At 29.5% G+C, this 21,646-nt stretch overlaps 2 protein-coding genes across 3 annotated transcripts; one reads left to right on the forward strand and one right to left on the reverse strand.

Annotated features, from left to right (window-relative positions):
* Positions 1-121: 121 nt before the first annotated feature.
* On the forward strand, positions 122-20,694 carry LOC132939504 (nuclear protein localization protein 4 homolog). The gene is made up of 11 exons (XM_061006702.1): positions 122-417; positions 838-918; positions 1,125-1,486; positions 1,569-1,706; positions 1,769-1,892; positions 1,958-2,137; positions 2,254-2,391; positions 2,463-2,610; positions 3,172-3,332; positions 20,033-20,323; positions 20,383-20,694. Exons 1-11 carry the CDS (start codon positions 403-405, stop codon positions 20,635-20,637), a joined length of 1,893 nt encoding a protein of 630 aa, XP_060862685.1. The 5' UTR covers positions 122-402; the 3' UTR covers positions 20,638-20,694.
* LOC132939506 (uncharacterized) lies at positions 7,952-12,478 on the reverse strand. Of its 2 annotated transcripts, none has more exons than XM_061006703.1 (4): positions 11,620-12,478; positions 10,213-10,512; positions 9,996-10,145; positions 7,952-9,936 (listed from the first exon to the last, which is right to left on the reverse strand). In XM_061006703.1, exons 1-4 carry the CDS (start codon positions 11,620-11,622, stop codon positions 8,758-8,760), a joined length of 1,632 nt encoding a protein of 543 aa, XP_060862686.1. In that variant the 5' UTR covers positions 11,623-12,478; the 3' UTR covers positions 7,952-8,757. The 2 variants fall into 2 exon arrangements, with proteins under 2 accessions (XP_060862686.1, XP_060862687.1); XM_061006704.1 differs by having other exon boundaries at positions 7,953-9,936; positions 11,514-12,476.
* Positions 20,695-21,646: the final 952 nt, after the last annotated feature.

Raw genomic sequence — 21,646 nt, forward strand, 5'->3', positions numbered from 1 at the left:
CGCAAAGTGCATACTCATTTTTTAATACAATAGATTTTATTTTAACGAATTACAATTATTGCAGACGAGCATTGGCTAATACCATTCAACAAATAGGGCACCTGATCACGAATTCGCGTCATATTGACATAATAAAATCCTATCTAAACTATTAAAAACCATTTATGAATTGATGTGGAAAATAATCGAACAAGTTTAACGTAATTTCGATTTTTAGACGCTGCACTGTACACGTAATCGTTAGTTGGTAGAATCGATAACACTTCTGATATCGAAAATTTTCTTTGAATTTTCCCTTGTCTGGTTTTGTATTACGGGTTTCGAACTTTTACACATCATATTTTTATAGTTGAGACGATATAATTAAGTATTTTAGTGTTTAATAATAAATGCTGCAGAGAAATGGCAGGACAAATAGTGAGTATCTAAATGACTAAATGTTATCGAGTTACATTATTTCTATTGTCTTACAAAATAAAATAGTATCCTTTTTCCATATAAATGTGCTGTGTCATTGAGTGTTTAACTGGTTTTAAAATATTTTCTTTTTAAATGCCAATCAGGCTATTGATAATTTAAACATCCGGCATGTCAAATATTGTTTAATTTCTATTTTATTTACATTATTCATTTGATGCACTTAACAAGCAATTTTTCATATTTCTAATGTATTTTTTCCACTAAAACTAAAATTTAATTTAGCGACAACTATTACAATTTAAAACTACTCCCAGGTTATTAATTATTTGTTATACTGTACATATGATTTAATTCTGTTAAATAACCTTTCCTAAACAATTATTTTATAAATGTATATTTATTTGAAAAATTTTTCAGGTATTACGTGTAGAATCTCCAGATGGAACAAAAAGAGTACAAGTTTCACCTACGGAATCAAGTTATAATTTATTTGAAAAAGTAATTGTATACCTACCTATTAAAATATTAATTTTTTTATAGGATTTAAACTTTATATTTCAAAAACAGTGGAATTTATACAAGAACTTAATAATATGTTATAAATAATACATATTTTAATGAAACCTCAAATGTGTATTCATTATTTCATTTAAGGACTATTCCAGAAAAATATTTTACTAATATTATTTTCAAAATGTTAACAGGTATACAATGCATTTTCTCTTACAAACTATGGATTCACATTATTTAATGATCGAAACCGTAAAAATGAAATTAAATCATCTAGAAGTGTATACTTGAGCAGCTTAAATCTGAAACATGGAGATAAGATATACTTGTGTCCATTAGATCCAGATAATATATGGGCAATTCCTGGCCCATCAAATGCAGAATCTGCTAACGGAAGTCGTTCTTCATCAGTTGTTTCTACACCAGGATCCACTACATCACTCCCATCAAATGGAAAGAAAAGTTCAGGATCAACAAGTCAAGTAGAAGAAGATGAAGTGGATAAGCAACTATGGAAACTAGATGGAAAAATTAAACGTCTCAAAGACAAAAAATAGTAAATAATAATATCATACATGTTTAATTGTTCATATTACTGTTTAATATAGGTACTTGATGATAATGAGTTAAACTTTTAGTTGCCGTCATGGAGATAATGGATGTTGTGTCCATTGTTCACCTTTAGAACCATACGATGAGGAATATTTAAAAACACAAAATATGAAGCATTTATCTTTTCATTCATACCTCAGAAAAATGACTGCTGGAGTGGCAAAGTAATTTAACTACTTTTTAAAAATGATACAAATAATAAATGAAATTAAATTTATACTTTTAGAGGAAAATTTTTACTATTAGAAAATATAAGTTGTCGTATAAAAGAAGGCTGTGCTGGACATTTGCCATGGCCAAAAGGTATATGTTCAAAATGTCAACCATCAGCCATTACATTAAACAGACAAGTAAATAAAATATGTAAATTTTTGGGAATTATTTTATTGATTTATATAAAACTTGGTTTTTATAGACCTATAGGCATGTTGACAACATTATGTTCGAAAACTCAGAGTTGGTGGAACGTTTTTTGAATTATTGGAGGATTACAGGACATCAACGTATTGGATTTTTGTATGGTCGATATGAGACACATCCTGATATACCACTTGGAATAAGAGCTATAGTTGCAGCAATTTATGAACCACCACAAGTAAATATATTCATGTTCAAAAAGATAATTAAATACCTATTTTTTAAAGAACTTTTTTGTAGATTATTTTGTTTTTTCTGTTCAATACAACTAACTGATAAATACTAATGTTTTAGGAAAGTTCAAGAGATCATGTTAAATTATTGCCTGATGAAAAACAAGATATAGTTAATGAATTGGCCAGATGCTTAGGGCTTTCGTGTGTTGGTTGGATTTTTACTGATCTTTTGACTGAAGACATGCAAACTGGAACCGTATGATTATTTATTATGTATTTATTACTTTAGTTATAATTTTATACCTACATTTTTTAAATAACTTTTAGGTAAAATATGTTAGAAACATAAAAAGTCATTTTCTATCTGCTCAAGAGTGTATAATGGCTGGATACTTTCAAAATTTACATCCAAATCCTTGCCGTTATGCATCCAATGGATATTTCGGTTCGAAATTTGTTACTGTCTGTGTAACGGGTATGTGTACATACATTTAATAATGTACTAATAACTTATAAGAGTCCAGTTTTTAAATATTTTTTAAGTAATTTATGATGCTATTTTGGCTGTGATGTTTTTTATTCATAAGTTTAATTTTTTTATGTAATATAATATATTATGCATGAAAGGTAAAAATAATTGCAATTAAATTATTATGTGATAATTCTTTAAGTCATATAAATATATAATCTGAAAAAACACAATTATATTTTAGTATTTATTTTAACAATTTCCACACGGTATCTTTATTTATTTGATTTAAAATTATATTGATATTTTTGTATTCATTTCTAACAATTGACAATATTAAGTTGTTTATGTAGGTTTGGCAGAGTTTATATTTATTATAATTTTGGATAATCACTAAAGGCTAAGTTAAACAGAAAGCGGTCTGCCTGCACGGGCACTGTAAAATAATACAACCAGACTGCTGCCTGCCGTGGTCAGCGTACCCGTACACCATGGCAGCTCGCTCTCTGTTTGACTGAGCCTTTATACACAATTTTTAATTTTAATTAATTTGGATGGGGTTTACAGGAGATGAAAAATGCCAAGTACATATGGAAGGCTATAGTGTGTCTAATCAGTGTATGGCTTTAGTTAAAGATGATTGTTTGGTACCAACCAAGGATGTACCCGAATTGGGGTTTGTTCGTGAATCTTCGGACAAACAATATGTGCCTGACGTCTACTATAAGGTATGTATGATAAATTTCTACAATTTTTTACCTAATTATATTATTTAGTTTAATATTTACTATTTAAAACATTAGTTCATTGATAAACTTGAAAGACTAAAAAGACAAAAAATGATTGCGACTGTGTATTCTTTATGCATTCCTAAACCGTTCGATTGCAGTGAAATTTGGTACAGAGATAGATTAGATCTTGGGGAGAAAGATAGGTTACATTTTGTCGCGAAAAAAGGTAATTAAAAGAACGAACCCGGGGATGTTTTCAAACATAGATTTAGAGATTATTATTATTATTATTATTTATGCGATAGGCCTATGTATTTTAGTACAGAATGTACTGCAAAATTCCATCTTCAAATTAGTTTTTGTATGTGGCTACTGCATGCGTTATCTCAAAGAGAAAGTTGACAAAAAAAAATATATAATTATATTATACAAAAAAAGCTAGTATTTTATAAAAACAATATTTTTTAGATAACAGAAAGATTTATAATATTAGTTAAATATAAATAACTAAAATCTTAAAAATTATTATTTGTAAATTAATTTATAAGCTTCTAACTTAATTATTTATTAATTCATTTATAAGTTTCTAACTTCTTGAATTTCATAAAAATCAAGTATCAAATTCAATTTATATTTTATATATTACACTACACATATTTTTTTAACTAATAGGAAATAAATATATGGGGTATTCAATACAATTTTCAATAGTTTTATATTTCAAGTTCTTTGACTCAGAGTAATAATTGATTCATTAAATAAAAATATAAAATAATACTTATTGTTATTTAGTTTCTGGTAGATTCATACCTATTGGTCTGATGTGGGTTTTAACAACACAAACAACAATATGTAATCTAAAATCAAATCATCCCATACTTGCTCCAGCATATTATCCATTGTAATTGACTTTGAACATTTTCTTAGCTTCTCTATGATGGTAATAATATGTACACAATTTCTTTAATATATCCTTAAACAAAGTAGTCGCATGGCATAAGATTTGGTTACCTAGAAGGCAAGATACAAAGAATGTGATAAATCATTATTATAATTTTTTGTAAGCAAAATTAAGCATTTTAGACAATAAAAATGAATGTAGGTATATCAATTTTTTTATTAAATGATAATATTAAAAGGAGGTTGCACCTGTGTATGTGTCTAATAGACATAACCTGGCACATCTACTTACCAAATTCTTACTACCGTTTATTTATAATTAAATTAATATTATAGAAAATACACATATTGACAATTTTTTAGAGAATATTTTATACTGTTCTCAAACAGTTTTTTTTTTTAAATTTGTATTTTAAAATGAGAAAAGTACTTAAATAATTCTTTTTTTTCAAACTCATAACTTTAAAACAAATGTATGAAAAAATGTCTAATATTACTTTTTATTCTACTTTCTGATTTTGATAAGTAAATTTGCTCTAATATTAACTATAAATAAACTGTAATTAGAATCTACTATATAGATATTATGTTATATTATGTGTTAGCATGATAGGGACAATATATTATTCAGTAGTGCCTAACTAAATTTTTTTAGATATGGCAATGAACAATAACTTATACTCACCTATTCCATAAGATATTAGAACTAAGTCTTGGGAGCAACCCCCAACCACACCAATTTTTAATCTAAAAAATATTTTCATATGTTATAATATTTACTGCATTATGTTTACATTATAGCAATATTTAATATTTTAACACATTACAATTAGGTTCATCCCCAGAACATGCATCCTCAAAATGATAACCAGGTTATTATCATCTTAAAACAATATTCACAGTCACTGATTCAGTTATTTAAGCTTTTAGCTACATCATACCATCCAGTAATAATTAGAACTTTTACATTTTTTTCTTATACCCATGTAAATATATGTATATTATTTGGATAATGGTTAGCATAATATCTTTTTTAGTACTGTACTATAGTAATATATTAAGTAAAAATATTAATAATTGCTTTAGTTTCAATGCCAATATCATTTTCACATGATACTTATATCATCCTATACATATAATAGTATAATATAGGTAAATATAGCTATACTAATAGTAAAACAATGTGTTTAATTCAATTTTGCTTAAAACATTGCATTATAAAACTTCATTGTATGTATAAAATATAATAATATTAGTAAAAGTTATAAGTCACCTCAAATAATGTTTTTAAATTATAACGAAATAATAAATATAATTAATCTTTGTTTAAACATCTAATTTCATCCAAGTTTCAACTTAAAATTACTATAAAAAAAACTGTGCTCATATATTTTTTAGATTTTTTGGTTACAGTATTACCATAGGTATTGCCCACTTATAAAATATCTCGTTTTAATTTTAAAATCCTTGGCTATAAAAATTGAACATTTTATAAATTTTTAACCAAAAAATAATGTAAAATGTTAGCAATATTGACTAATTTTTAAAAAATCTGTACCTACTTAAAATGCTTATAAAAAAAATAATTGCTATTATAACAACTTATGAGGAACCTTGTATTAATTGTTCAAGCTTTTAAACCCGGCAAAAATTGTTTCATCAATAATAAGAAATTTTTTTTTCTAAATTTAAAATGTTAATAATAAATAGGTCAAGAAGAGTCGAATTATTTTGAACATTTTATCATGTTTTATCAGGTACCTATACAGACAATTGTAATATTTTATAATAAACATTTAATGAAAATTTGAAGTATCTGTTAATAGTTAATTTTTGAATTACAACTTAATATCAAAAATTGTTTGAGGAGAAATTATTAATGAACGGTTGAATATCCATTGAAAAAAATTGAATTTCAAATGCTTATACAAATTGAATGTGACTTTCTGGTAAAATTTTTTTAACCTTTGAGCGGACGCGCATTTTGCAGTTACACATGCCGGTGTGCGACGGTTTTAACACCGCACAATTTAGAGCCGCATTTGAATTGTATTTTGATAAAATTATAACGACTGCGTTATCTTACAACTAGATAAGAAATTAGAGAATACCTAATGGATAGGTTCGCTGCATGAAACTTTTAACGAATGGGCGCGAAAACCGAAAACGTAAAAACCGTCTACATGTTCGCTCGAAGGTTAACTTTTCTTTGGTAGACAGACTAAAAATTTTAAATTTTCTCAATTTTAATGAATTTTGTTAAAGTTTTAACATTAGACGCGTATTAAAAAAATGTATTGTGGATCTGTGTTAAACTTGATAGAGAGAGACAATTATTTATCGACGATATTTAAAAATAAAAATGTTTGAAGCTCAAAAAAGGTTAATATATTCTGAATATCTTGTAAGGAAAATTCTCGTATATTATATAAAAATGTTGTTAAAATATAAAATTTTTACGGTTATTCATTCTTGAGTTACAACAAAAAAACATTTTCAAATCAATTTTGTCAATAACTGGTTTTGTGTAATAATTACTTTTATTTATTTTTTTTGAAATCTACTGGGAATTTTTCGAGTTTTGACCCAACAATGTACCTACTAGATTCACTTTCTTATCAGAAAAGATGATGCTGAAGTAGACATTTAAAGTCCTAATAGGTGATTGCAGCCTCAAAATAAAAATGAAATATAAAAGCACAAATCGTTTTAAAATAAATTCATTCATGTGTGCTGAGGGGCCATATACACTCGCTATATAAGTTAATACTAATTGTTTTATCACTTATTTTTTTTTTTTTTTTTTTATAATTTTTATTTACAATCTGTTACAATAAAATGAACAATAAGTAAAATAGATAATAGAATAAGTGGCTTGAGGAAAGGACGGATATAAGAAGCCTTCCAGTGAAGACACTTTGTCGTTTTATCACTTGTAAAATAAAAATATTAAATGTACTGTATCATCAGAGATTTTTGACTTTTACCCAATACCATTGACTATAAATACTAGAATTTATTTATTAATGGTAACTCTATTAATTACCTAATTTTTAGCTATTTCTAACGTTATTAAACAGTGGTACACACTGCACGCTATGACACACTAGGAAGTCATCATTCTTATATTTGTATATTAATACAATATATTTTTTACTTAGGATTACAATTACCCACAAATTTTGAGGGTACACTCACCTTTATAAATTATATACTATGGTATTCCATCCAACCGATTCCTGTTTGCTTACATTTTTTAAATCTCTATAATTTCTAATATTGATTGTATAGTTTTATAAATATTTCTTACTAAACATGTTAAAAATGTTAAAAACAATTATATTTTTTGAAAACTTGGTTGTCCTGTTAAAATGTATTAGTACATTTATTGAATTTGGATGTTTATAGTATGGTCTAAGAAATCACATAATATGATTTTATTCTGCTTATAAGATATTCAAATAATATAGAAAAAAAATAGCTACATACAATTTGAAGAACTATTTTTTTTTAAATTTTGTACTCAGAATTGAAACGAAAAATCTGGTATACATATTATTAATAAATATTTTTAATTGTCAAATACAAATAAAAAATCCCATCGAAAATATATTTATTGTTCATGACAGACACTACAAAATGATTTACAATTATTCATGTATGAATATGTAATAATTTATTATTCTGATTAATAATATTAACCTTACTGATCAACATATAATGTATACATTTATATTATATAACTCGATTTACTTATTGTTTACAATTATTTGGTATAATAAAATAAAACAAACTTGTCTTGTAATGAATAAAAAAAATTATGTCTGGGTAAAATCAAAAAATCATATGAACACTTGGTATGGATTAAAAAATCATTCATGAGACCTTTTTACTTAAATAAAAATTTAAATAAGTAACTATTTCGCAATTAAAATTTAAAAAATACTGTTTTCTTTGGAAATATAATAAATCACAAAAAAATTTATTCTTGGTATTGATACATTTGTGTAATTGTCTTTTTTATTCAAATTATAAACGTAGATACTTATATATTTTTTTACCTCAACTTTAACAATAATTAGATCAACTTTTATTGATCTATACACAGTAAAATGTAAAAACATTGTAATTGAAGTTGAAAATCATGAACATCAATGTTTGTGTACCCAAACACTATATAATATGTAATATTATTCTGAACTTTAAATATATAACTTATGCATGTCTGTAAGAAAAGAAATACAGTTAAGATACAATGGTATACATCTTGAAAAATAATAACATAAATAAATCACTGTGCGCAGCTTAAATTTTTAAAACGCCATATTATTTGATACATTTTAATATATATATGGGATATAATTATCGTTATTATTTAAAACTAAAATACAGTTTGGATTTCAAAATAAATTCATCGATACCTTCGATAATGAATTACAAAAATACACATAAACGTTCACTTGCTTCTATAAACTACTTGATCGATTATTTAGTTTAAATTTACATTAAAAAGAGGGTTATTTTAAACTTTACCACAACTAGATATGACAAATGTCTTGGACGGTTTGCCAGTTTGATCTCCAAACGAGGCCATTTTTTCAACGAGATCAATACCATCTACCACATGTCCAAAAATTGCTGTAAACCCGCGCATCTCTTGTAGAATAATACGAAATTGTGATCCAACCATACCCATATTATCATGACGTTTTTGAGTGCGACGCATTCCTACAGCTCCTCGAACAGCAGGAAACTTAGTATCATCTGGCATGAAATAACTTTCATCATAAATAGATTTTCCACCACGACCATTGTTTAACTCAAAATCACCTGTAATCACAGATTCTCCATCCCAACATTGAAATATTGAGCAGCCTTTATATGAACAACCACCTGTATCACCAACAGTTAATACTTCAAAATTCTTTGACATTTTTGGCGCTACATCTGGACGAGTTTCAATGACTAAACGACCAAATGATGTCCCGTTTACTTCAATATTAAAGTAAAACATGGGAAAAGTGTTAACATTACGTATTGAAGGTACATTATTCAAAATAGCTGGTGGTGGACTGTTTTGTGACGTTATCAGTACTGGTTCATTTGATGATATTGAGGATAGAGATGTTGTGTATTGTGTGATAGACGAATTTCCAGGAGAATTTTTTGCAAACTCTGGTCCATTTACAAGTTGAGTGACATGTTTAGGTAGTACATATCTTGTAAACAATTGTGCAGTACAATAGTTAGCCAAGAAAAAAATATGAGTATTCGGATTTGCCAAGTCTGCAGACTTATACGATTCTAAAGCCATAGACTGTAATGAAGACAACGATTGTTTGATCATACCAAAATCTAACAAATTAGTAGAAGATATAATATCTTCTAATTGGCCATGTGCAAATTGTTCAGAGTATTTATTTTGTACTTTCTGCTTCACTTGTTCCAGCCGATTTAAATATAATTGTAAATCATATAAATCATCTGTACGTAAATTTGACGGTTTGATACTATTCAAAGTTTCGTTGGTCTGCAGTAAATCGTTTGTATTTTGAGTCCAACCACTGTTTAACTCTAGTTCAATTTGAGTTTTTAGCGTGTTACAGGCATCTAAAACCCTCAGGAGAAATTGTCGTTTGTGGCCAAATAAATTTTGAATTTCACTCATCAGTTTAGCAATAGCTATAGTTTCAACTTGAACCTATAATATAAAAATGGGTTATAAATAAGTATACAATTAAAATAGCAAACAATACTTACTTCACTGATTAGATGGTCACGTGCATCATTATTTGATTTTATAGAATGTCCAATATGGTCAGATTGAGTTCCACACGCTCGGCATAACAGCTGTTGGCAATTGTAACACCAAAATGAAAATGGCATTCCATGTGTATGACAATTTTCTCCCTAAAACAAAAAAATACCATCATATTTTTAACAATCAATATTTTTTAAACCAATATTAAAAACAAACCTTTCGCTCTTTATCAACAGCATTATTGACTTTAACATTTGCCAGATGTCTAATAAGACTGAGAATAGACTTTTGTGTTCGCAGAGTCTCTGGAGATTGCTCATCTAATTCAGTACGCTTCCAACAATTTATGCAATACACTTCCAAACCTTTGAGCATAGTAGTCTTAACACATTGCAAACAAAAACAATGTTTACAACTAAGTTCCTTTGGCACAAATTCTGTTTCATTGAATTTCTGCTTGCAACAGCCACATATGATAAGTTCTTCAAATTCAAAATCTTTTTTCGTATCCATCATCTATAAATAACAGACAATTATTTCTGTATTCAGTACAAACGTTTAATAAAAAAAATTAAGTATTTTGGTTGAATAATATCTGTACCACATGATTAATTTATATTTAAATAATTAATTGATATAAAAATGTACTATATGCATACACGATGCATCAAATACTTTAATTTCATGTTATTCTGCTAGTATTATTATGCCAAAATTAACCATTCTACTGCTACCATAATTTGATAATGTGCATAGGTATTAAATACCATACTAAAATACCTTGAACTAAATTCATTAAATATTTTGTAGATCAATTTGGTTAAAACAACTCAAATTAATATTTTTAGATGATGCTATATTAGAATATTGTTATTCTTTTATGAGTACCTTAATATTAATTCATTTATTATTATTGATATTAAATATTATAAATAATAAATATGTCAAATATTGATAATTGTTGAAAATTATTTTTTAAATCCATCAAAAACAAGTAGATACCTACATTAAATTTAAGTTCACTATCAGAATTTATATATTTGTCAAATGTCAAGACGTATAATTGAAGATTTAAATAGCTTAAAAATGAACTTTATTTTATTTGAAGAATTTTTAACCTTGAAATTTATAATTTAGATTACAATAAAAAGATTTTTTAAAATCTTTCCACAAGATAATGCATCTCATTTATCAATTCTTACGAAGTACGACATAATAATAATATCATCGTAGGTATTATGCATGACGTATAATATTATATTATTATTCTGTACTCGGAGTGACGAAGGTCAAGGGTGGTCGATAATAACATTGAACACGATTCATATCAACCGTGTGCGGCGTCTAAGTGCGTTTTATTTTATTGTTGTTGTTTTTTTTTTTTTGGAAATATCTATATTATGTAATCCACCAACGGGTCCCAGGAAAACCCAATTTGTATTTTAGAAGCATGACATTATTAATAAATAAATATCATGTATGGCAGTGTGCGCGAAGAAGACACGAAATCAACTTACACTTTGGTGCAATGTAAACAATATATAACGGGCGGCCGAACGATTAGCGCCGTGTGTTACACATGTAGGTGTAGTGTATTATTATTATAGATAATAAATATATTACCATGATATTACGATCACTGTGTTTATAAAAAATAATAATAATAAACAACAACAACTCGCGTGCGTTGTGATAAGTACGTTCCGCGTACGGCGAGCGCGTAAAAATACCAATTACGAGTTACGCCTCGCGCACTTATCAATGGCGACGGACGACAGGAAAACGCGATGTGACCGACGGCGCACTGTATAAAATATTAATAGTATTAAATGGTATTAATTATATCGCGACGGCGGCGCGATAGAGTAAAAAAAAAAAAATATTCGATTATCGACGAATAATGTATTTCGTTGTGTATCGAACCGTCGACAAACGACGGGAAGGCGACGACGGAGGGACGTTGAAGGCAGACGGCGACAACGTTCGGAACGATAATAGTTTATTACGAATTACGATTGTAATAATAATTGTTTTACGATTTATTTCAACATAATAATATATTATATTAAATTATGCCATTAAATCTTATATGATTATTTGGCGCGACGACGATGGTGCCGTTGTTGTTGTTGTCGTATCAGCGGCAGTGAAACCGGGGCGGCGTCGTAGTCGGCGGGCCGTCATCGTTGATTTTCCGCTGTGCACAACTACACGCGAATCGCGCACGACGATAATATCGACTCGGTCGGCGGCCGGTACGTTTGGTAATAACCAACAATAACAATAACGACGACCACAACAACAGCAACAACAACTACTACGACGGTATCGACGACAGCGGCCGCCGTGTTGCATGGCGATCGCTTCGGACTGTGCGTACACGACTGACGGCGACCACTGGTGTTGAGGCGGTAGCAGCAGCAGCGTCGGGCCCGGTGTTTGTGACGATCCCTCTCCCGCGCGCGCGGGTTTTTCGGAAGTACGCAGTTCGCTAGCGGCGCGGCGCGACCCGGCTCCGGGTTTCGGGTCCTTTTTTTTCCTTCCTTCTTTCCACGCCGCCGTGTTGTTGTTTTCCAACCGTCCCGGCAAACCCTCCCCCTACCCTTTACACCGCTGCACCGTGTCGGCAGTGCATGACGTACGCACGGTCTACCGTAACACTATTTACGTTAATACCCACGCCCCCCCCCCCCATCATCGTCGCGTCCATCCGGCCACCGGTTGTTGTTGTTGTTGTTTGGGTGTGGGGTGGCATCGGTCTATTGGGGGGAGGGGGGTCAAACGAAAAAATCGTGTCCGTCTAACCGTCTTTGTTTTTTTCTTTATCGTTACATATTATATTACATAATAACATTAACAATATTATACGGCATACGCTGACGCGCTGTTCAAACTGACACCGACTGCAGCAGTGTAGCGGCGACTAGTAAGAACGATAAATAATAATATTTTATTATAACGATAGCTATAGCCGATAGGTTTCAACTACTGAACTACTATCAACATGCACAATTTGAAGTGACGAAGTGTTATTATTTATTAGACACAAAAATAATGTAGTATTATGTCTTGTTACCATCAATTGAGAATTGGCGAGTGTTTGAGATGGTGACGCGACGATTGTGTACTTATTAGTTATTATTGTTCTCACTCTCGGGCGGCAATTCCGCGATACGAATGTTATTTGTTTGGTACTATTGTACATTGGCGATTTTGTCTCATTCCGCGTGGCGCATACCATGCGAATAACATGTTCATATTAACGGAGTGTCGGAGTATCATAATTGTGTTAACTTGCGCTACCTACTGAGATTTTAATGTAAACAATTTTAGAGTTGTAATATAATAATAATAAAATAATATGGTACTTATCCGGACGACCGGACTACCTGGATGCTGGATTAATCGAGAATTTACAAATTTACCGGACTAAAATACATTATTTGTACATTAGCTCATTCAACTACGTATAATATAATGAAAAGATAATATAAAATTAGTATTGCTTTTAGAAGCTAAAAAAATGTTTTATTTCTCTAAACACTGTTTACACATATTGTTTCGAATTGATGGGATTTTGTCGCCACATAAATTCCACCAAATGTGAATCATTGTGGCGTGCGGTCCTTCTGTGGACTTAGTTGCACCAATTCACTGGTCACTAAATATTTTTACATTTTACGTGTGTCACAGAATCAACAAATTAAAGGCTCTGTCAAACAGAACGCGTTAAAGCTGTAAATGGCTCGTCGGCGTGGTGAATAACGCGGCGTTGTAACAAATTACAAAATCACGTGACGTTAGAATAACGCTTTCAAAGCCAAAATAATATGCTTATTACCTATTGTAATTATACGAACATAGGATCTCCTCGAAAAAAAAATGTACCATTGTTGAAGTAATAAAATTCTTCAAATGATACTGTAACCCTCTCAATATTCCCTCTTGGACTATCCAATATCCATGCGTTCAACAGAAATGCACCTGCTTTGTATTCGAACTACTCTACCAACCATCATTCCTTTGAAACTACCGACTTAGAAACAATTCGCTAATGTTAATAGATTGACTATAATTTATCCATGTTTTGTATACCATTTCCTTAGCAGTAATTACTGTGATGTTACCCTCTGTATTAATTATTTCGTTCATTTAATTTCCTTCAGATACAGTGTTCTTTATTCAAATCATCCAGACCATTAGAAACTAATTGTCAACCTTTGGTTTAAAGGATTAAAGTGATAAAAATTAATTTTTAATATTTTCAAGGTGAATCAAATTACAAATGTTTAAACCACAAATATTATTATGATTCTTAGTTACAGGTAGAATATATAACAAAATAGGTAGCGTCACAATAGGTTTCAAGTGTACCTCGTCATTGAGTAGGTCACTATAGCCTGTAATGGATGTGTTAAATTTTAATTCACTGATGAATCATTGTATGTAATGATCAATGGTTCTGAGCGGAGATGATATAACTTTTTAGTAACTTTAATGGTTAGGTACCAAACAATAATAATATAATAATAATATAGTAATATTATATTAAATTAAAGTTTTAACAAAGGTCCGTATTATTTTTTCATTTTCTCAATAACATTTTTCATCTATAATCAACGCTGAGGGATGTATCTTGTAGGAAATTGGTTCTAGTTTGCATTTGGGTGCGTCAAAAGAAGACATTTCTCAGTACTTTTTAAAATAATCGGGAAAAACAAAAAATAAATCCAAACATTGTTAAATGTTAACATTATTATTGAAATAATTGTCTGGTAAGCAGGGTTACCTCAAATAGGGTACTAATACTAAGTATTATATATGAATATGAATTTTTCCCCCTTAATTTTATCATTGATAAATGAGTCGTAAAATGGTGGCATAGCATACCCATTATATGTAGAGCCTTACCTGAAAGTGTTTTGCCTCCACTTAGAACTATTTTTAATCGTACCTACTTATATAGTGATTTATCGTTGAATTCGAATTTAACACATCTATTACAGTGACTTACTCAATGACGAGGTGCACTCGACCAATACCTACTGTACAGCAGAGTTGTTACCCGCTTATAACGGTTTTTTTTATACAAATCGTAAACTAAAAATTTGTCGTAAAAGGATATCCCTACTAAAAATATTCCACCCCGTGAAAAAATCCGGTGCACGCCAATGATGAAATACCTAACAGTGGCGTAGCCAGGGGGTTGTTTTAGATGTTGAAACACCCCCCTCCCTCATTGGCTTTATTTATTCAAAATATATTATATGTACTTGTATATGATTCAGATTTCTGCACAGTTTGTAGAATATAATATGTTATATTTAATTATAAAATTTTAACACCTTCCCTAAAAAAAAATCCTGGCTATATAGATACGCGACTGCATTGTAATAATATAAGTAATAGTTTTAAACGCGGTGATTTCGAATAATGTTATTATTAATACTATTACAATAAATAATAATATATAATACACTTTAATACTATCATCTAATAACCTCAAATTATGCATGTACGATGGTTCAGGACGAAACTACTAAAGCGGAACGCCGACCAACTGCCAAAGTGTATAGTATTATACGGTATTACGGTATTTCGTGTCGCGTTGTTATGGCTGCATCGGCTCGGCCGGCCGCAATTCACGGTCAAATATGTACCGCCACCCGGCACAACAAACGTCGTCCGCTCGCCGACGCTGCCGGCGCCGCGCTGCCCCGCCATCTTCTCAATCGGATCGACCCCTAAACCCTCTACCACCCACCGCCGTTGCATTGCAGCACACGCGCACGTCGTCGTCGTTCACTTTCCAAATTCCAATTTATTGCCGCCGCCGCGAATCCTCACTCCCACGCTTTTCAAGCGAATCGAAGCGACGCGACGCAACCCGACCCCAGTTTGGGCTGGTCCAGTGAGAGCGTTTGTTTCTATTATTATTATTATTATTATTCGCCGTCCGGGGGTTTGGGAAGCTCGGTCGCCGCCGACCTTGGCTAGTGACGTCACCTGAGCGCTGTGTTTTTATTTCACCCTTATTTCGTTTCCGGATCGAAACACCGAACGTTACATTTTTATAATAATATTGTTAATATTTGGCCGCCGTCCGCTCACAGACACGACTGCCACGTAGCCCACTCTTATTTCGTAGGCGATAACCCGCGTAGAATAGTACAGTCTTCATTGGGTCTGCTCGGCCCCGTTAGATCTACCAGTGGACGATCACACCGAACGTAGTTGTTGTGGTTGTTGTTGTTATAGCAGCAAGAGGGTACTTTTTAATTTTATATTTATACGGATGTGTTTGTCAATTTGAAAAATATCATTGCGGTTAAGGTTAACACTATACTGCGTGTCTACGTCTGGGTTTTCTGTAGATTAAGTTGGGCATTTCTTTATGATATTGGAAAATTTATTATTATATAAAAAAAAAATATTTTTTTTAACCGGCCAAGATACGTTGGAATTGAGAGTGTAACAAATTTACGATTCTTTGTATTCTTATGTGCTTGACATTCGAGACTCGAGTATTCGACTCTTCGGTCCTTTTCATACAATACGTTCGTGTTGTTATTAATGCATACCCCCGGGTGTTCCATTATATTATGGTGACTTGGATAATTGATACAAAAAAAAACATCCTTCTTCGAAAATCTGTAGTCATTTGAAAAATGTAAACGCGTATTCACAGAATTGTTGACATTTGTCATTTAGTCCATCTACATGCAGTTCAATTTAAACACATATTTTAAAATTACAAGGTTCACATAATATTATATCATGTTCCGTCGTAGTCCTTATACTGTACTATATAAGTTTACATGAACATAACTGATATAATATTCATTATACACTTCCGTGGACATCCGGTGAGTACATCTCGCATTCTAACAGTATTTTTACAGAAAAAACTCATTGCCATTATTAGTAAAACGAAATAAATTTGGATCAAATAATAACATTAAATTATTCAAATTGTTAATTCCGTGCACGCAAAACGTTAAATCCGCAAAATATCAATAATAAACTATGGAATAAATAAATAAAATCATTCATTTTTAAAAATCTAGTGTGGGCTGTGTGGCGTTATAAACAACCCAATATTGTTATGCTCCTAAATAGCTGAAAATACCTTTTAAAACATTCCTACCAGAGGTGTTGGTTTCCGAATCTTTGTATGACTGTATCTTATATAAATATATTAAAATATATTGTATGTAAACAGAATCTAGGGGAAAAAATCCTCAAAGCTATACCTAACTGTTGGCCATAACTGTCAAAAAAAAATATACAATTTGAATGATAATAATTATTATATTATTATAATATTTATAAATAAGTACATCTATTATATTATATACTATTGCTCTATAAATATGTATTTATTAATTTATACAGGTAGGTACCCTTAAGTAATAATAGTACAGCACCTAAGTAGAATTTTAATTTGGCGAATATAACAATGAAATTAAATAATATAATGTTTTAAATGAGCTAATATTTTTAAAATTAATCATATTCCTGTTTATGAATTCTAATATCCTAAATGATTTTTTAACTTAAGTATTAATATGCAATATACTACAATTATAAATAAGTAATAACATTATCTAGAGTATTCTAGACGAGAAAAAGTAATAACACTACAATTATTTACATTCAGTGGGAGGTAATTTTGACGACTCCAAGTTACAAATTTGTTTAGATTTTACTGTAAAATTTAAGTATTAATTGGATACTTTTAACAGTCAAACATATTTAATATTTATTTATTAAAATATCGTTTTGATGTCTGATCGGAAACAGTATTACTACTTGCATACGATACCGATCTATTCATGAAAAGTAGTACATTAACCATTTCATGAAGTGGAAACGGTAAATAATATATACTGTGTGATGTGTGTCCATAAAAACACTAAGTAATATAATATATTATAAATATTTAAGTAATTTTAAATATAAAATAATAGGTGTCGCTCTGCTGTACTGTAGGTTTTCAAGTGGGTCACTGTAATGGATGGTGTTAAATTTGAATACAATGATATAATATCATTATATACGAAAACGATTCTTAGCGAAGACGATCAATCAGCCTATGATATTTATTACTATATTTAGTATATTTGAAGATATTCATGTGAATAATGTAATTTATTTACCTATTTACGTGGAACCTTGTTTTATATTTTTAATCCTTAGCCGTATAAGTATACATTTTTAACTACAAAATCATTTTTAATTTTAAATTTGAATAATAATTTAAAAAATTCTCTCAAGATTGAAGTTAATTATGTACGCCAATATCTAACGACAGATACAAAAGCACTGTAAATCGAATACATCCCATGCTCCGCTCAGATACTAATCGTTTAATACTCAATTACTCAATATTTATACTTTTATACAATTATGAATCTACATGTTTAAGAAAGTATTCATCTTTTGATTATAAATTAAAAATATAAGTTGATAAATGATAGAGAATAAAAAACTGTTAGTGGGATTACCAACAGTTGCAACAAACATAAGGGGAAAAAATCTTAGAATTTCTGAATGTATTTTCAAAAAAAAAAAAATCGCCTAATGTTACCAGCTACTAAAGTCTATACTACCAAAGTCCCACAATTATATTTTAAGTTTACTATTTACTTTTTTTATTCTTGTGAATCTCCGCGGACGTTTAATTTATTATTACTACTATCGACTATGGTCTACGGCGGACTAGCCGAGGGATTTATTTCGAAATTTCCTATATTTTGTTTTTCGTACAATTGTATAATGTATAGAATACACAATTTTTAATCTGTGTTTTGTTACTTTAGTTATTTATTAACATTTTATAGTTAATTATTAGTATGTAAAATTTAACATTCTATCGTTAATTTAATACGAGGAATTTTTTTCGGTAGGTACGAGACGTTAATAAATCAAGAAAAAAGATTTAATGCATATTTGATTGCATATTTTAGTGTCTGCGCATACTTCACTGCATATTTTAACATTAACAATTAATAATAATATTTTTTTTATTTAATCTTTACACCTTCATACGCGCTCAGTAATACCTAGGTTTTATTTTTTAGATATAGCTTTTCTCTAATTATTCCATGTTCTTGTTCTTTATTATTAATTTTTAATTATATCCAATAGGTACCTACATTTTTTATTTTTTAGAATTATTTACTTGCATATTATTTTATATGATACAGTCACCTTGTGTATCACATTATATCTGTTTTAAAAATTCTTTATAAATTTCCGTAATTATCAGCGTTTTGTAGACCATCAGTAAATCAATATTCAATAATTATAAAGTGAAATTGTATTTCAATGTTGTCAAATCATGTTTTTAATTATCAATTACCTATAACCTATTTACCTGTATCATCAGATGATAATGGATGATAATTTATAAGTCTTCTTTTTTTTTATTATTAATAAAAAAAATTTTCTATGGATTAATATTATATTATATTAATATTGATCTTATACTTATCGTATTATTTTTTATTTTTTTTATAAAACTATCAGTTATTACAATAAAAAAGTTCTGAAATTGTTAAAATAAAATTTTAAGTCCGGAGAGGTGCACAACAAGGGATTTTGAGATTTACGATTGAAATGTTGGTTTATAAATGGTTGCAGGAGAAATAATTAGTAGAAATAGTAGAAATTTATTACTGGTTGCTATTGATTAATCGGCGGATCCGGTACAAGAATGCATCAAATCAAATTTTTGCACATTGCCTACCAAAGTGGTTGAGTTGCACTTACGGCTCATCGCCGTTGTCTGGGGTGACAGTTGCATTTACTGTAACGAGTTACACCCAAAAAGAGCTGTAATTTTTTACGGCCACGAAGTGCGAGAGATCTCCTAGTTTTTAAGCTACTATAATTAAACACAATCAATTTCAAAAACTATTTTTGTCTTTAATATGTTATTTACTTATAATTTTAATAAAGTTAATTTGTTTATGTTATAAACACATGAATCACGATTCATCCAACATTTTAATTTTATTTGTGCTTTTATTAGGAAAAAGACAGTTATGGAAATGAAGTTTCTAAATTAGCCCGTCCATTACCTGTGGAGTATTTGTTACTAGATGTACCAGCTTCAACACCCTTAACTCCATTGAATACGTTCTCATCAATTAAAGACATCACAAAATTCCCTGTTGAAAATAGATTAATCGATGGACATATTCAAGACTTTGATTCATTGTGCAAATACCTAAGACAATTTACTCCGACACAATTCTACGAGTCTGTTTCCGATTTTCATTTACTATTGTATATTGCTACAATGGATATGCTACCCATGAAAGTAATTTTTTTTTTAATATTTCATAATATTCTTGTAAATAATAAAATATTTTTTTTTAGGATTCCATGGCTCCACTGTTAGAAGCAATACAAGTTAATGATAAACAAGCAGTGGTTGAATGGTCTAGATCAGATGTGTGGGCAACACTCGAGCAATTGATCAGTAATACTTCAGATTCTGCAGTATCGGGTCATGTGGGTAATGGTTTTGCTTCTGCACAGACAGAATCGTGGACATGCATACATTGCACCTTTATGAATAATTCTGATCGGCAATCATGTGATATATGCAGATTGCCAAGGGATATCAACTAAATGTTTTATAACAAACATGTATCTCATTCACAGTAAATATAATTATATATAAACATATTTTTTTATGCATTGTTTATTATATTGAAAAAAGAACTAAATAACACAGGTAATATTATGTAATGAATTTTTGTTTTGTTGTATAGAGCATAAAAATGTAAGTATATAAAAATACAAAAAACTGTGGATTACCACAAAGTAAAAAAAATTTCCAATTTTAATTAAGTTTTTTAATTTCAATAGAAATTTATAGTAATTTTTATCTTTATTGTACTGGTATTTTATTTTGATTGATTTTTCTAAATAATATAAAAATTGAAAACAATAAAGTTTATACCAAAGTAAAAAAAAAATATGACTTAATTTCTTAAAATGTTAGCTATACAATTAAGGACCGTTCTTACAATGTTCGGTTAAAGTTAACCGACATTTAACCTGCCAAATTCTGCTGGTAATAAAATCTCTTATCAGTCGGTTAGTGTTATAACAGACTTTCCTGGGCATTGTAAGAACGGCCCTAGAAATTGTAGCTATTTATATTTTCCTGATTTGTCTTTTTATCCAATATCATCATTGAATAATACTAAAAATGTCTTTAAAATGGTATTTGTACAAACCATAATATAATACGGATAAAATATAGTTAAGGGTCCCGGTGCCAGTTTTTCAAAATTTCCACAATTCTATAAAGTTTGAAAATTAAATTTTATATTTTAGTAGCCACCTCAATTATAAGACTTTTCCAATAATATGCTACCCAATACCTATTTAGGCAGGGAGATTGATAGGGTGTATTATATCGAAAAAAAAACGATTTTACGGGAATAACTCTCAAGCTTTATAGAATTATCAGATTTTGATGACTATTTTTTTATCTGAAAAAAGAAGACTTCCTACAACTGGCATTCATCTCTGATTTTGTATTTTATTTCAAATAACTTTATTAAAACATTTGTAAAAAAATTGGTTTTTATCTTTTTTTTTTTTAGACATATTTTAAAGTTTGAGAATG

Source organism: Metopolophium dirhodum, chromosome 2 (genome assembly GCF_019925205.1).
Source record: "Metopolophium dirhodum isolate CAU chromosome 2, ASM1992520v1, whole genome shotgun sequence".
NCBI lineage: Eukaryota > Metazoa > Arthropoda > Insecta > Hemiptera > Aphididae > Metopolophium > Metopolophium dirhodum.

Coding starts and splice junctions, on each gene's coding strand:
- LOC132939504 (XM_061006702.1), top strand. Junction 3,333..20,032: donor TGCCTGACGTCTACTATAAG/GTATGTATGATA, acceptor TGCTTTTATTAG/GAAAAAGACAGTTATGGAAA. Junction 20,324..20,382: donor TGGATATGCTACCCATGAAA/GTAATTTTTTTT, acceptor ATTTTTTTTTAG/GATTCCATGGCTCCACTGTT.
- LOC132939506 (XM_061006703.1), bottom strand. Junction 10,146..10,212: donor CTGTTGATAAAGAGCGAAAG/GTTTGTTTTTAA, acceptor TTTTTGTTTTAG/GGAGAAAATTGTCATACACA. Junction 9,937..9,995: donor GTGACCATCTAATCAGTGAA/GTAAGTATTGTT, acceptor TTTATATTATAG/GTTCAAGTTGAAACTATAGC.